Source organism: Bombina bombina, chromosome 6, assembly GCF_027579735.1.
Source record: "Bombina bombina isolate aBomBom1 chromosome 6, aBomBom1.pri, whole genome shotgun sequence".
Classification (NCBI taxonomy): domain Eukaryota; kingdom Metazoa; phylum Chordata; class Amphibia; order Anura; family Bombinatoridae; genus Bombina; species Bombina bombina.
Window position 1 is genome coordinate 231033336 of NC_069504.1, and position 17768 is coordinate 231051103.

Below are 17768 nucleotides of genomic sequence, written 5' to 3' on the forward strand. Positions count from 1 at the left end.
TACGCTGTATAGAAGACCTATATACCATGGGAATAATCTGCCCAGTTCCAAAAACAGAACAGGGGCAGGGGTTTTACTCCAATCTGTTTGTGGTTCCCAATAACTAATTTTAGATCTCAAGATCCTAAACAAATTCCTCAGTCCCATCCTTCAAGATGGAGACCATTCGGACTATTTTACCAATGATCCAGGAGGGTCAATATATGACCACCGTTGATTTAAAGGATACATATCTGCACATCCCTATCCACAAAGATCATCTGGACAAGCATTACCAGTTTGTGGCTCTTCCCTTCGGGTTGGCCACAGCTCCCAGTATTTCCACAAAACTGCTAGGGTCCCTTCTGGCGGTCCTAAGGCTGCGGGGCATAGCAGTGGCGCCTTATCTGGACGATATCTTAATTCAGGCGTCAACTTACCAACTAGCCAAATCTCACACGGACACACAAACGTAAAAGAGTTCACTTACCCCTCTCACAAGAGTTCCTTTCCTGTGAACTCTGATAGATTCGGTAGACATGAAAATTTTTCTGACGGAGGTCAGGAAATCAAAGATTTTAACCACCTGCTGAGCTCTTCATTCCATTCATCGGCCGTCAGTGGCTCAGTGTATGGAGGTAATCGGACTAATGGTAGCGGCAATGGACTGCTTGCTTCTGTTTGCTCGCTTGCATCTCAGACCACTGCATCTATGCATGTTAAAACAGTGGAATGGGGATTATGCAAATTTATCTCCTCAGATAAATCTGGATCAAGAGACCAGAGACTCTTCTTTGGTGGTTGTCACAGGATCATCTGATCCAGGGAATGTTTCCGCAGGCCAGCATGGGTCATAGTGACGACGGACGCCAGCCTATTGGGCTGGGGTGCAGTCTGGAATTCCCTGAAAGCACAGGGAGTGTGGACTCAGGAGGAGGCTCTCCTCCCGATAAATATTCTAGAACTGAGAGCGATATTAAACGCGCTTCAGGCGTGGCCTCAGCTGACTTCGGCCAGATTCATAAGATTCCAGTCGGACAATATCACGACTGTAGCATATATCAATCATCAGGGGGGAACAAAGAGTTTTCTAGCGATAATAGAGGTTACTAAAATAATTTGATGGGCAGAGACTCACTCTTGCCATCTATCAGCAATCTATATCCCAGGAGTGGAGATCTGGGAAGCGGATTTTCTAAGTCATCAGACTTTTCATCCGGGGGAGTGGGAACTCCATCCGGAGGTGTTTGCACAATTGATTCATCAATGGGGCACGCCAGAATTGGATCTGATGGCATCTCGTCAGAACGCCAAACTTCCTTGTTACTTGTCCAGATTAAGGGATCCTCAAGCAGTACTGATAGATGCTTTAGCTCCCTCGTCTGATTGCCAGAATCAAACAGGAGAGAGCTTCAGTGATTTTGATAGCACCTGCGTGGCCACACAAGACTTGGTATGCAGACCTGGTGGACATGTCATCTCTACCACCATGGACACTACCACTGAGACGGGACCTTCTCATTCAAGGTCCAGTCTATTCTATAAAGCGTAGAGGTCAAAAAGCTATGGCTACCTCTCTTTCTTTTTGGCTGAAAAGCATCATCCGTTTGGCATGTGAGACTGCTGGACAGCAGCCTCCTGAAAGAATTACAGCTCACTCTACTAGAGCGGTGGTTTCCACATAGGCTTTTAAAAATGATGCTTCTGTTAAACAGATTTGTAAGGCTGCGACTTGGTTTTCACTTCATACCTTTTCCAAATTTTCCAAATTTGATACTTTTGCTTCTTCGGAGTGTATTTTTTGGAGAAAAGTTCTTCAAGCAGTGGTGCCTTCTGTTTAGGCATCTGTCTTGTCCCTCCCGTTCATCCATGTTCTATAGCTTTCGTATTGTATCCCACAAGTAAAGGATGAATCCGTAGACTCGTCGTACCTTATAGAAGAAAAGTAAATTTATGCTTACCAGATAAATTAATTTCTTCTATGGTACGACAAGTCCACGGCCTGTCCTGTCATTTTAAGACAGGTTATATTTTTTTGATTTAAACTCAGTCACCTCTGCACCTTTTAGTTTCTCCTTTTTCTTCCTGTACCTTCAGTCGAATGACTGTGGGGTGGAGCTAAGGGAGGAGCTATATAGACAGCTCTGCTGTGGTGCTCTTTGCCACTTCCTGTTGGCGGGAGGATAATATCCCACAAGTAAAGGATGAATCCGTGGACTCGTCGTACCATAGAAGAAATTAATTTATCAGGTAAGCATAAATTTACTTTTTCCACCAAACATGCAGTGCCTTGTGTTTCCTCTCATTCTCCGTCTGGAATTACCTTGCAAGATATTGCTGCCCAGTTATCCTCTGCGGTATCTGATGCGCTGTCGGCTTTTCCCATGCTGCAGGGAAATTGCAAGAGGAAATATAAATAATCAGGGAGCAAGGTTTTCGTTCATGTTGTGGCTACTCAAAGTGCTTTCTCTCAAGTCTGAGGAGGAAGACACTTCGGTAGCGTCTGAGGGTGAAATCTCAGATTCAGACAGTATAATTCCTTCGTCTGATGCTAAAGTTGTATCCTTCAGATTTAAGTTGGAACACCTCCGTCTGTTACTTAAGGAGGTTTTGGCTACATTGGACGATTCCGATACAACTGTCGTAGTCAATCCTAAGAAGTCTAGTAAACTGAACGAGAACTTCGTTGTTCCCTCTGAGGTGGAGTTATTACCTGTACCAGACCGTGCTACAGAGATTATTGCACAGGAGTGGGAGAGACCTGAAATTCCTTTTTCTCCATCCCCAATTTTTAAGATGTTTCCAATAGCTGACTCTATTAAGGAATCTTGGCAAACGGTCCCCAAGGTTGAAGGAGCGATTTCTACTTTGGCTAAGAGAACCACTATTCCCATAGAGGATAGCTGTTCCTTTAAGGATCTTATGGATAAGAAGTTGGAGGCATTACTAAAGAAGATCTATGTTCACCAGGGTCTGCAATGGCAGCTTGCGGTGTGTTTTGCCACCAGCACGGCAGCCTACTGGTTTGATGCGTTGTCTGATTTTATTCAGACAGATACTCCTTGAGGAAATCCAGGATAGGATTAAGGCTCTTAAGTTGGCCAATTCCTTTATCACGGATGCTTCCTTACAAGTCATTAAGTTGGGAGCAAAGATATCTGGCTCTGCTGTACTGGCACGCAGACATGTGGAATTTTTGTCCATCTTAGCTACTGATGATCGCCGGGAGGTTCCTATGCCTTCTCCAGTGTTACTATGCTATCCTCCCTTCTCAGGCAAATAGTGCTAGTTACACAGATTTCCTTTTCTGTCTTACAGGACCTCTGCTGACTGACGGTATAGAAGTTGGGTAAGTCAACTGTTCATAATCCCTTGTCCGCAAATGGCTTGTTTCTCCAACATAGGTGTGTCCGGTCCACGGCGTCATCCTTACTTGTGGGACATTCTCTTCCCCAACAGGAAATGGCAAAGAGCCCAGCAAAGCTGGTCACATGATCCCTCCTAGGCTCCGCCTACCCCAGTCATTCTCTTTGCCGTTGCACAGGCAACATCTCCACGGAGATGGTTAAGAGTTTTTTGGTGTTTAAATTTTAGATCTCAAGATCCTAAACAAATTTCTCAGGGTTCCATCGTTCAAAATGGAAACCATTCGAACGATCCTTCCCACCATCCAGGAAGGTCAATTTATGACCACGGTAGATTTAAAGGATGCGTACCTACATAGTCCTATCCACAAGGAACATCATCAGTTCCTAAGGTTCGCTTTTCTGGACAAGCATTACCAGTTTGTGGCACTTCCATTCGGATTAGCCACTGCTCCGAGAATTTTCACAAAGGTACTAGGGTCCCTTCTAGCGGTTCTAAGACCAAGGGGCATTGCAGTAGTACCTTACTTGGACGACATCCTGATTCAAGCGTCGTCTCTGTCAAAAGCAAAGGCTCATACGGACATCGTCCTAGCCTTTCTCAGATCTCACGGATGGAAAGTGAACAAAGAAAAAAGTTCTCTGTCCCCGTCAACAAGAGTTCCCTTCTTGGGAACAATAATAGATTCCTTAGAAATGAGGATTTTTCTGACAGAGGTCAGAAAATCAAAAATTCTAAGCTCTTGTCAAGTACTTCATTCTGTTCTTCGTCCTTCCATAGCGCAGTGCATGGAAGTAATAGGATTGATGGTTGCAGCAATGGACATAGTTCCTTTTGCACAAATTCATCTAAGACCATTACAACTGTGCATGCTCAGACAGTGGAATGGGGATTATACAGACTTGTCTCCGACGATTCAAGTAGATCAAAAGACCAGAGATTCACTCCGTTGGTGGCTGATCCTGGACAACCTGTCACAGGGAATGAGCTTCCGCAGACCAGAGTGGGTCATTGTCACGACCGACGCCAGTCTGGTGGGCTGGGGCGCGGTCTGGAAACCCCTGAAAGCTCAGGGTCTATGGTCTCGGGAAGAATCTCTTCTCCCGATAAATATTCTGGAACTGAGAGCGATATTCAATGCTCTCAAAGCTTGGCCTCAACTAGCAAAGGCCAAATTCATAAGGTTTCAATCAGACAACATGACGACTGTTGCATATATCAACCATCAGGGGGGAACAAGGAGTTCCCTGGCGATGGAGGAAGTGACCAAAATAATTCAATGGGCGGAGGATCACTCCTGCCACTTGTCTGCAATCCACATCCCAGGAGTGGAAAATTGGGAAGCGGATTTTCTGAGTCGTCAGACATTCCATCCGGGGGAGTGGGAACTCCATCCGGAAATCTTTGCCCAAATAACTCAATTATGGGGCATTCCAGACATGGATCTGATGGCGTCTCGTCAGAACTTCAAGGTTCCTTGCTACGGGTCCAGATCCAGGGATCCCAAGGCGACGCTAGTAGATGCACTAGTAGCACCTTGGACCTTCAACCTAGCTTATGTATTCCCACCGTTTCCTCTCATTCCCAGGCTGGTAGCCAGGATCAATCAGGAGAGGGCTTCGGTGATCTTGATAGCTCCTGCGTGGCCACGCAGGACTTGGTATGCAGACCTGGTGAATATGTCATCGGCTCCACCATGGAAGCTACCTTTGAGACAGGACCTTCTTGTTCAAGGTCCATTCGAACATCCGAATCTGGTTTCCCTCCAACTGACGGCTTGGAGATTGAACGCTTGATTTTATCAAAGCGTGGGTTTTCAGATTCTGTAATAGATACTCTGATTCAGGCTAGAAAGCCTGTAACTAGAAAAATTTACCATAAAATATGGAAAAAATATATCTGTTGGTGTGAATCTAAAGTATTCCCATGGAACAAGATAAAAATTCCTAAGATTCTATCCTTTCTACAAGAAGGTTTGGAGAAAGGATTATCTGCAAGTTCTCTGAAGGGACAGATCTCTGCTTTATCTGTTTTACTTCACAAAAGGCTGGCAGCTGTGCCAGACGTTCAAGCATTTGTTCAGGCTCTGGTTAGAATCAAGCCTGTTTACAGACCTTTGACTCCTCCCTGGAGTCTAAATCTAGTTCTTTCAGTTCTTCAAGGGGTTCCGTTTGAACCCTTACATTCCGTAGATATTAAGTTATTATCTTGGAAAGTTTTGTTTTTGGTTGCAATTTCTTCTGCTAGAAGAGTTTCAGAGTTATCTGCTCTGCAGTGTTCTCCGCCCTATCTGGTGTTCCATGCAGATAAGGTGGTTTTGCGTACTAAGCCTGGTTTTCTTCCGAAAGTTGTTTCCAACAAAAATATTAACCAGGAGATAGTTGTACCTTCTTTGTGTCCGAATCCAGCTTCAAAGAAGGAACGTTTGTTACACAATTTGGACGTAGTCCGTGCTCTAAAATTCTATTTAGAGGCTACTAAAGATTTCAGACAAACATCTTCTTTGTTTGTTGTTTATTCTGGTAAAAGGAGAGGTCAAAAAGCAACTTCTACCTCTCTTTCCTTTTGGCTTAAAAGCATTATCCGATTGGCTTATGAGACTGCCGGACGGCAGTCTCCTGAAAGAATCACAGCTCACTCCACTAGGGCTGTGGCTTCCACATGGGCCTTCAAGAACGAGGCTTCTGTTGACCAGATATGTAAGGCAGCGACTTGGTCTTCTCTGCACACTTTTGCCAAATTTTGTTGGAGAAAACAGAATTTATGCTTACCTGATAAATTACTTTCTCCAACGGTGTGTCCGGTCCACGGCCCGCCCTGGTTTTTTTAATCAGGTCTGATGAATTATTTTCTCTAACTACAGTCACCACGGTATCATATGGTTTCTCCTATGCATATTTCCTCCTGTCCGTCGGTCGAATGACTGGGGTAGGCGGAGCCTAGGAGGGATCATGTGACCAGCTTTGCTGGGCTCTTTGCCATTTCCTGTTGGGGAAGAGAATGTCCCACAAGTAAGGATGACGCCGTGGACCGGACACACCGTTGGAGAAAGTAATTTATCAGGTAAGCATAAATTCTGTTTTCCTGCAGAGAGAATCTGGGGCGAATATACAATGGTTTGTTACTGCCAGACACACACATTGGGGGTATTCCAAGTTTTAGACACCAATCTCTTTATTATTTGGGTTTTGTGAAGGAGGCAGTGTTGTTACTCACTATCTGGCAATGCACTAGCCTGGCAGTGTTAGAACGGTCATGCCGCAATAGGAAAGTAATCTAACTGCAGAGGCGGTACCGGGTCTTCCATCTCGCTATACGAACCCACTGCTCTTGTATGTTTTTACTTTATCTGTGCATGATATGGCGCGCAGTCTTAAGAGTTTTTTTTCCTTGGTGTGTAGTTGGTAGTGGGGGGTGGACCGTACACTTGCTCCGCTCGTTATTAGCGCCATTTTCGCTCTTAAATCTCCTAATTCAGTTGGTGCCACGCAATCCTCACTAACGCATGATAGATGGATTGGGGCAGCGGTGTTACATTACCGGCCGTGCTAGGAGAGTTGAAACACCTCAGATGGAGCACGCTAAGGGGACTATATTTTGTGGGAAATTTTTCGGATATCAATTTTTATAATTGTTTGTGGTGTAGTTCCTACAGTTTCCCTTATCCCTGCAATCCATTATGGATAAATCCTTGTGAGAAATTAGCCAGGATGAAACTTGCTCTGTACCTTTTTATTTAGTTCTGATACGTGCATGCTTTGCAAGTTTAAGTACTGCATATCCTCCTGCCCAATTGCATAATGCCTGTTAACTTCTGTTTTACATTTGGAGGGTTCATGGTAGTCATACACTCACAGTGTCCACTACACCTCAATCTACCCCTGGACGTTCTGCAGAATTGCAGACCCCTAGATACGCCAGATTTACAGCCTCAGGCGGAGGTTTCTATTACTACACAGGCCATACTAAGTGACCATGTTTATCAACCACAGCCCAGGGTTTGCCCTTTTCCCCATTATTTTGTAACCCAGCTACAATCTTCAGTTTTTGCTGCCCTGAGCGCTATATTCCAGTTGCATGGAAGATGTAGGTTTAACACTCGGCTAGTTTGGAGGGAGAACTTTCATCCCCTAGCTCCTCTGGAAAACCTGAAAGGGATTCTGAGGATATAAATTTTAAATTTAAAACTGAACACCTAAGATATTTGCTTAAAAAAGTTCTGAACACCTTAGGTGTATCCGAATCTAAACCCTCAGAGGCAAGCAGTTACCAAAATTGGATACGGTATTTAAACCTGAAGGAAAGACCCCTGAGGTGGTTCCAGTTCCTTTGCTGGCAGCAGACATTATAAACAAGAAATGGGAAAGACCTGGGGTTTCTTTTTCTCCTTCCCCAAATTTTAAGAGTATGTTTCCAGTTTAAGATGGCTATTTTGAGGTGTGAAATCCTGTCCCTGTGGTAGATGGAGCCATTTGTACCTTGGCTAATCACACTATTATCCCTCTGGAAGATAGTACATCCTTTAAGGCCCCCATGGTTAGGAAGCTAGAGGGATGTCTTAGGAATATTTTCCTGAATGGGGCTTGCACTTCTAGCCTGCCGTGGTGGCTGGGGCAGCCACCTTTTGGTGTGATTCCTTATCTGAGCTAATTTCGGTAGAATCTCCTTTGGAAGATATTCATGACCGCATTCAGACTCTGAGAACAGCCAATTCTTTCATCTGTGAAACCATTATCCAGATCATTTGTGTCAATGCTAAGAACTCTGGCTTTGCTGTGTTGGCTAGGAGGGCACTCTGGCTAAAATCTTGGTCCACGGACATGGCTTCTAGGTTCAGGTTACTATCCTTGGCCTTTAAGAGGAAATCGCCCCGGGACTGGATTTTATCATTTCCACGGTCACTGGCGGTAAGGGTGCCTTCCTGCCTCAGGCTAAGAGGGTTAGAACCAAGTGTTTTGCTCCATTTGTTCAAACAACCCTCAAAGAAACACTTTCACAACAAAGTCTGATTCACCCAGGAGTTACCTGGGTGCCCAACCCGGTGTTGAACAAAAATTAACAGCCCAAGAAATTTACACCAAGTCCGCATGAAAGGCTGGCCCCCAAACTGGGCTCAGGTCAAGTAGGGGGCATATTATCTCTGTTTCAGGAAGCTTGTTCTCACTCCATTCAGGATCCCTGGGTCCTAGAAATCCTATCTCAGGGATGCAGGATAGGTTTCTGATCTCGTCCTCCAATGGGCACGTTCCTCCTATCAAGGATCCTGGGGAAACTGGGAAAAGTACCTTAGGCAGATAAAGGAAGAGGATTCTATTCAAACCTCTTCATTGTTCCCAAAAAAAGAGGGAACCTTTCTTGGAAAGCGGTGTTTCTATTATCTATTTCCTCTGCTCGTAGAGTATCTGAATTGTCTGCCCTTCAGTGTGATCCGCCTTTAGTTTTTCATTCAGACAAGGCTGTACTTGGATTAAAGATAGGATTTTTACCTAAGGTCTCAATGAACAATATTAATCAATAAATCGTTAAAGGGACAGTCGAGTCCAAAAAAACCTCATGATTCAGATAAAGCATTTAACTTTAAACAGCTTTCCAATTTACTTTTATCACCAATTTTGCTTTGTTCTCTTGGTATTCTTAGTTGAAAGCTAAACCTAGGAGGTTCATATGCTAATTTCTTAGACCTTGAAGGCCGCCTCTAATCTAAATGCATTTTGATAGTTTTTCACTACTAGAGGGCATTAGGTTATGTTTTTCATATAGATAACATTGAGCACATGCACGTGAATTTACCATGGAGACGGCTCTGATTGGCTAAAATACAAGTCTGTCAAAAGAACTAAAAGAAGGGGGCAGTCTGCTGAGGCTTAGATACAAGGTAATTACAGAGGTAAAACATGTATAATTATAACTGTGTTGGTTATGCAAAACTGGGGAATTGGTAATTAAGGAATTATCTATCTTTTAAAACAACAAAAATTATGGTGTTGACTGTCCCTTTAAGTCTCTTTGCCCCAATTTACTTCCTCTAAGGAGAGGCTGCTACATCATCTGGATTCTGTTAGTTTTGAAGTTCTATCTTCAGGCTACCAAGGAGTTTCGTCAATCTTCTTCTTTGTTTATCCTTTATTCTGGTAAGCGCAAAGGTCAGAAAGCCACAGCTGTTTACCCTATCTTTCTGGCTCAGAAGTCTGATTTGCATGGCTTGTATAGAAGTAGGTAAGTAGCTACCCTCTCTGATTATTGCACATTCTATCCTAGCGGTGTCTCTTCCTGGGCCTTTATGAATGAGGCTTCAGTCGAACAGATATGTAAGGCTCCTACTTGGTCCTCATTGCATACTTTCACAATTTTACAGATTTTATGTTTTTGCCAGTTGAGGTGTCCCTTGGGAGAAAGTATTCCTTCCTTTTTCAAGTCTGAAGCAATGCTGACCCCCAGTATTGCTTCAGACTTGAAAAAAGAAGGAACACTTCTGAAAGCTTGTCAACTTATAAATGTATAGTTAGTCCAATAAAAAAGTATCATTGCTCCTATTATTATTTTATCTAAATCACTGGACTAACACAGCTACTCCAATCAATGTGTGTATATATATATATATATGTATATATATATATATATATATATATATATATATATATGTGTATATATATATATATATATATGTGTATATATATATATATATATATATATGTATGTGTGTGTGTATATATATATATATATATATATATATATATATATATATATATATATATTATTACATATATACACGTGTTTAGTATATTTGTTTTTAAGCTTATTTTTTTTAATATGTTCTCCATTTCTGCAAAATACAATAGGGTACGGATACATAAGAATTATTTCATAGTTTTAGTTAGCATGTTGGAAAACACAAGTATGAAATTCTAAATTTTTTAGTTTTATGAAAATGTGAATTAATGCTACATGTGGTATTAAATCATAAAGTTTTCAGAATTAATAAAATAAGAAATCAAATAAAATGTACTTTGTACACTCCTAAAAAAAAAATACATTAAAAAAAATGTATATGGACACTTGGACATTAATTTGTCATTTTGGCTTGAAAAGTAGAATAGTCTTAAGAGCCTTACCTTTTTATTTACTGTAGACTATCTCTTCTAAACTTGTAAGTTAACAAAACCGTACCTTAGAAGAAAGTCATACATTTGCTGAATTTTAGTAAGTGTGTTTTAAATAGAACCACTGGAAACACAAGAACAAAAAAGAGCGCAACCACAACCCAAGGTAAAAGGTTTCACAACTTTACTATGAGCATATTATTAGTTGCACTTACAAGAGGGTAATATTAAAAGCGCCTTTTGACAACACACAGTCAGCAGTTTTCAATATCCGGGTGGGTGCTCTCATGTGCAGCACTATGTGCCTCTGTTTGTGTGTGCCTCCGTCTCTCTGTCAGGGGATGGTCTACATACGGTACTATCACTGCAGAAGAGATTGATCTAAAGACTGTTATTAACAGACTACGCACACACAAACGGAGGTACATAGTGCTGCACATGAGAGCACCCACCCGGACATTGAAAACTGCTGACTGTGTGTTGTCAAAAGGCGCTTTTAATGTTACCCTCTTGTAAGTCCAACTTATTATATGCTCATTGTAAAGTTGTGAAACCTTTTACTTTGAGTCGTGGTTGCGCTCTTTTTTTTTTTTTCTTTTCTTTTTTTCTTGTGTTTCCAGTATCTCGTAGTCTGACCACTCCTTAGTGTTCAGTGAATGGAGAAGCTGCCCCATTGACCAAACAGAGTGGGAGAGTTTTTATCTGTCAGAAGCCAAGATCTTCCAAGCATATCTATTAAGTAAATCTACCATACTCCCAGAGTCACGGAAGCTAAATGCGATCAGTGTATGTTTTGGGACATATCCCCAATACAAACCCCAAATAGTAATTACTATTACATAAGTACTATCATTTTATTATTATTTTTATATACTCATGATTACTATATCTTGAATATTTTTAGAATATCAGTTAATTTAAATTAATGTATGGATTTATACTTGATTAGAATATACTTTCCAACTATACACTTTGAATACATTATAATCTACCATAGTATTTTGTTGTTAGCGCAGCTTGTTTTTGTTTTTGGTTAGATAGAACCACATTGATTCACAGTAGTGCTGAATCTGGTTTACTGTTCTGATGCCTAGATCTCATACATACTGACATTTTGTATAACTTTTCTTTTACAGTAGCTCTTTTGGTAGAAGACAAGATGAGCTGATTGGTTCAAATATTCAAAGCACAACAGCTGCATCAACACTGACTGTTACCTCTACTGGACTTTCGAAAGGTCCACTTTCCAGCACTACTGGTACTGCAAGGACAACGGGTTCTTTTTCAAGCTTATCAAGCAGGTACTCTGATCACAAGAGAGGGGCTTTTAACATTATTGTTTTTTTTTTTTTTTGTGTTTTTTTAATCAAAGTTTTTTATTAAGGTATTTAGTTAAATAACAATCATAACATTACAACCTGAATATCATTCACATACCATAATGGCTCGCATTTGTGGAAAATAAAGAGATAAAAAATAAACAACCCAAAATTGTCACATAAATTACAGATTACAATACAGAAATAAGACCCCTGAGGGTCATATAGGTGAGCTTATACAGGGAAATTATAATGTGTAGATAATTAAGGAAGCTATTTTTAAAACAGACATGATATGCGATAGTACAAAAATATCACCCACTCGTACTTTTCAGGTTTTACAATGATACCTTGGATTTTTTTAATTTACTTAAATGGCTACTGTAGTATCCCTTTGTCATAATATGATGCCTAGTAGGATGAAACTTGCATCTATGCCACTTAGAACATTAGAATACTTTCTAGATTGAGAGATACAATATTTTACTGCAAAGTATGAAATAATAGATAAGTATAAACAAAAGTATACAACTTTATATGGTATATATAGTGAAGTAAAAAAAAAAATAAACAAATATAGAGCGGGTAAACAACGCTGGATAATCACCAAAAGGGGTGAATGAGAATATTACCCCCCAAGAGCCTACGTTAATCCGTGGGGGGGGGGGGGGGGTTAAACAATTAGTTAGTGTAGGACAGCCATCTTCTGTTCTACAGAATGACTCTATGTATACTTGTTTACATCATGTTGCCACATAAATGCTGCGTCTAAATACTAGCGGGGCCTTTGTATACCGATTGCTTCATTTAATATGCATTACAGTTTCCTGCAAATATTAATAGTACGTAGTTTACCCATCACTAAGCTATGTCCAGGTAGTTTCCAGAGTGTCAAATAATATGCAGTAATAGAGGGACATAATTCTAATATCGCATAAGCTGCTGTAGCCTCTATGAATAATGCCAATTCCACTGGCCCGGCCGCAACCAGCAGAACAAGCTTAAATTAGCACACAGAACCCTTCTAAGGAAACATACAGTAGCCATATATTGCAGCATCCTGATATACAATTAGTGTGTCTATAGTGGGCTTTCCAAATCAGAATAATTTGCATCTATACGGTTAGGGAGTCCTCAGTAAAGACCTAGATCTAGATATAGGTTATATGAGCACGTGTCTATAGCGCTGGCATTTTTATAAAAATAAGAATCAATAAGCAGATTGACTCCTGCTCACAACAAATACATCGTCATACATTGCTGTGTTGAGGATATCAGTATATATTTTTAGGACCTATAGTTAGTAAACTAGAGTGAAACAAGCAATTATAAACACAATGCTAGGTAATATCAAAGTACATAGCACACACAGATAAGACTGTCAAAATATAGGTAAAAATTATACAGGTTTCAGAGGCATAGCGTGACCTTATAAACAGTTATGGGAACAAAGATAACAAATACATGAAGTGTACCTAATAGCAAGGAAGCAAAAACATATCCCTGTGGGTAAATGTAAAGCAAACTACATTTTAGCTAAGACTTGTAACTTGAGGACAGAAGAATTGTCCCACAAAGATAAACATGTTCAGATAACTATTAGCACTAGGTTAAAACTAAATAAAGTAATCATAACATAAGAGCTGTTATTAGGCATATGAAACAAGGTACAATTCCCTAGGATCAGTCATAATATAAACTGAAATATATTGTCTCTGGGTTTAGGTGTAGACCGCCTGTAAGTACCTGATTCCTCTTTTAGCATTCAAGTCCCGTAGAACAAGTGTGGAGAGGAGATTAGGTTTTAAAGATAGCACATTCACATCATCACCTTGGCAAACTAATCTCTGCAAACCGCAAAAGTCAGTGTCTGAGCGGTACAGTCCAACCCTAAAAGGCAGCATCGTACCGATTCAGCCGATCACTTAGCCGACACCAATTCTTTTAGTAGGGCTGGCTGTAGGATGAACCGAAGGGTCTCCGTGGTACACATGAAGGTAAGTGCCGTTATTAGGCTAAGGGCTTACTTGCTGAATTTGGGCACCGTCATAGAAAAATGCTACATCAGGGGATAGGTTAAATGCAGTACCCAATAGTGCTGGGCTCCTAGAAAAGCAGGAAAGCGTTTCTCTCTTCTGTAACAGTCCTCTAGCTGAAGCAGATCCGGAGCTCAAAGAGGAGATTTCAAGAATTTCAGTCCGGACCAAGGGAAGTTCCTCGGCGCTGAGAGCCGTTGCGCGCAAGTTATACTGGTTTTGCATGCTTGCTGCGGGTAGCTTCTGAGGCCCTGCAGATCCCGGGGAGTCAGCCTCTAGTACTTTGGGAGCGCAAGGTCTAAAATCTTCGTATTCGGCTCCCACAGCGGGTGGAGTAATGGCAACTAAAAGAGCATCAGGTGGTGATGGTTGGTCGGCAGATGTACAGAGAGCTAATTTCAGTAATGCATTCAAGTCAGTAGGCTTGTCCGTTCCGGTAACAAGACCTCCTCCTAGTTGTTCCGACTGAATCCCTGAGAGCAAGGCTGGCTCTTGCACATCTACCCCCTTCGGGTCGTCATTCTGATCCGCTCTCAGGGCTTGAGTCAGGGAAGTATAGTAACAATCCATCTTGAGTGATAGCAGGTTTATGAGGGCCTTGGCAACAGACTCCATGTTAGAATAAAATTTCCCAACGATTTCCTGAATCTCCAGAGTTAGCGTCACTCTATTTTCGGTGGGGTAAGGGTTTATACACAGGACCAGGGTACCTTTATCACTCTTAATGAAACACGTTGTAAAATCCTCCTAGATATTTTTTCTCTTGGGTGGTGAAGATTGCAATGTATGCTAGGCTGTCATTGAATATGTTGCTGTGGCGTAGTCAGAGATTTTCAGACCTGTGCAGATCAAAAAATGAGCAGATCACTGGGCTCCGTCTTAAAAATAGACATATGCTTGATAACTTCACATAGCTGTCAGATTCAGACATTCATTTCTCAGTCTTTTAGCACAATCATACTTCGTGGTATTATGTTTTAAGCTCTATTTTTGCAATTTTTATGCAGAGCTCCTCACTTAAGCTGCCATCTTCCACGGCGCTTGGCTCCGCCCCCCCCACATTATTGTTTTTTACTGTGCTGCATTTGAAAAACCTTCAAGGAATTACTGTAATGAAGCATGTTAGGATTCTTTGAAAAAGTGCAGTGCTTCCTCTATTAATACCCTTTCTTTCATGTAATTGGCAAGAGTCCATGAGCTAGTGACGTAGGGGATATACAATCCTACCAGGAGGGGCAAAGTTTCACAAACCTCAAAATGCCTTTAAATACACCCGTAATTCAGTTTTACAAACTTGAAGTAAGTTTGTGCTTGATTTCTACATTGATATGCGCTTCTCAGCATTTTGAAGCCTGATTCCTCTGAGTACAGTGAATGTCGGAGGGATGTGAAGGGAGTATCACCTATTGAATTCTATGGTTTTCCTCGCGGGAAATCTTTTTCATAGGTTCTCTGTTATCGGTCGCAGAGATTCATCTCCTATCTCCCTTTTCAGATCAACAATATACTCTCATATTCCATTACCTCTACTGATAGCCAAACCAGTACTGAAACGGTTATCTGCTATATGTGGATGGGTGTCTTTTGGTAAGTATGTTTTCATTACTTAAAGGGACACTGTACCCAAAATTTCTTTCGTGATTCAGATTGAGCATGAAATTTTAAGCAACTTTCTAATTTACTCCTATTATCAAATTTTCTTCATTCTCTTGGTATCTTTATTTGAAATGCAAGAATGTAAGTTTAGATGCCGGCCCATTTTTGGTGAACATCCTGGGTTGTCCTTGCTGATTGGTGGATAAATCCATCCACCAATAAAAAAGTGCTGTCCAGAGTACTGAAACCAAAAAAAAGCTTAGGTGCCTTCTTTTTCAAATAATGATAGAAAGAGAACGAAGAAAAATTGATAGTAGGAGTAAATTAGAAAGTTTCTTAAAATTGCATGCTCTTTCTGAATTACAAAAGAAAAAATTTGGGTATAGTGTCCCTTTAAGACACACTCAGCTATGGTTTGGTACTTTATGTATTAATATAAAGTTCTAAATATATGTATTGTACTTATATTTGCCATGAGTCAGGTTTATGTATATTTCCTTTTGCAGACTATCAGTTTCATATTTGGGAAAAGCATATTTAGGAAAATATTTTTCTTACCTGGGGTATAGTCTTTTTTCAAATTGACTGCTTTTTCATTAAATTTTCCCAGGCAAAATTAAGCTCGCTAGGTTGCAAAATGCCGATGTTTATTGCGTCATTTTTGGCGCGAGAATTTTTTTGGTGCAAAGGTACATCCGGTGACGCAAATTCGTCATTTCCGGCATCTTAGTTAATGCCAAGTTTCCTTGAACAAGGTTTGCGTCTGCAATGACGCAAGTGTGTCATTTCCGGCTGTTAGTGCCAAAAAATTTCATTTTGCGTTGTGCGTCATACTTGGCGCCAAATAATTTTATTATTTAAAACCCCATTCCTATATGCCTCTTGCCTTTTTCTATCTCAGAGGGCTATGCTGTTTGCATTTTTTCCCATTCCTGAAACTACCATATATGGAATTTGGTAATTTTGCTTTATATGTTGTTTTTTCTCTTACATTTTCAAGATGTCTCAATCTAATCCTGTCTCAGAAACCAATGTTGGAACCCTGCTGCCTGATAACAACTCTACCAAAGCTAAGTGTATCTGTTGTAAATTTGTGGAGATTATATCTCCAGCTGTGGAATGTATTAGTTGTCATGATAAGCTTTTACATGCAGAGAATGTATCGATCAGTAATAGTACAATGTCTGTTGTTCCTTCAACATCAAATGTACATGATATCCCTGTGAATATAAAAGATTTTATTGCTGATGCGATTCAGAAGGCTTTGTCTGCTATCCCGCCTTCTAATAAACGGAAAAGGTCTTTTAAAACTTCTCATAAAGTTGATGAAATTTCAAATGACCGACAACATACTGAATTATCCTCTTCTGATGAGGATCTATCTGATTCAGAAGATCCTTCCTCAGATATTGACACTGACAAATCTACTTACTTATTTAAAATGGAGTATATTCGTTCCTTGTTAAGAGGTGTTGATTACATTGGATATTGAGGAAACTAGTCCTTGATATTAAAACTAGTAAACGTTTAAATTCTGTTTATAAACCTCCTGTGGTTACTCCAGAGGTTTTTCCAGTTCCTGATGCTATTTCTATTATGATTTCAAAGGAATTGAATAAGCCTGGTACTTCTTTTATCCCTTCTTCAAGGTTTACAAAATTGTATCGTTTGCCAGCAGTTAGATTGGAGTTTTGGGAAAAGATACCCAAAGTTGATGGGGCTATTTCTACTCTGGTGTTCTTTCTAGGCAGTGTGGGACAAAGCATGATTTATACACAAAATCAAGTCTACTGGGCGACTGAAAGGTTCCAGCGTGCCTTGATTGCACCTGGAGGGTTGCTGCTTTCTGTAAGTCTGACCAGTAATTTTGTATATTGTATACTCAAACTGTACTAGGCTATGAATATTGTCTTATATTACTCACAGGAATAAAAACTTGGTTTGCTGTCCTGCTGGTTTCCTTCTGAGAGCCTCCTCTGTGGCCACACAGTGAGCTGGACCACTGGTTGCTTCATCTTTGTGAGTATTACTCCATTTTACATTGCATTACCATTGAACAGATGTTACTAGGCCATGTTGGCGCCTCTGTGTCTCCTTCCTATTTCTACACTTGCCAAACGTACTACTATTCCTATGGAAGATAGTACTTCCTTTAAGGACCCTTTAGATGGGAAACTTGAATCTTATCTAAGGAAAGCTTATTTTTATTCTGGCTATCTTCTCAGGCCTGCCATTTCTATGGCTGATGTTGCAGCTGCATCAACTTTTTGGTTGGAAAGTTTAGCGCAACAGGAAATGGATCCTGATTTGTCTAGCATTGTTCGCTTGCTTCAACATGCTAATCATTTTATCTGTGATGGCATTTTTGATAT

General features: G+C 40.7%; 1 protein-coding gene across 4 annotated transcripts in view; it reads left to right on the top strand.

Annotated features, from left to right (window-relative positions):
• Positions 1-17768, top strand: part of PPP1R12A (protein phosphatase 1 regulatory subunit 12A) — an 875274-nt gene that overhangs the window by 547966 nt on the left and 309540 nt on the right. For all 4 annotated transcript variants that reach the window (XM_053716754.1, XM_053716755.1, XM_053716757.1 and 1 more), the window contains one exon: positions 11582-11746. In XM_053716754.1, the coding sequence (XP_053572729.1) occupies positions 11582-11746 (165 nt within the window). The remainder of the gene's footprint in view (positions 1-11581; positions 11747-17768) is intronic.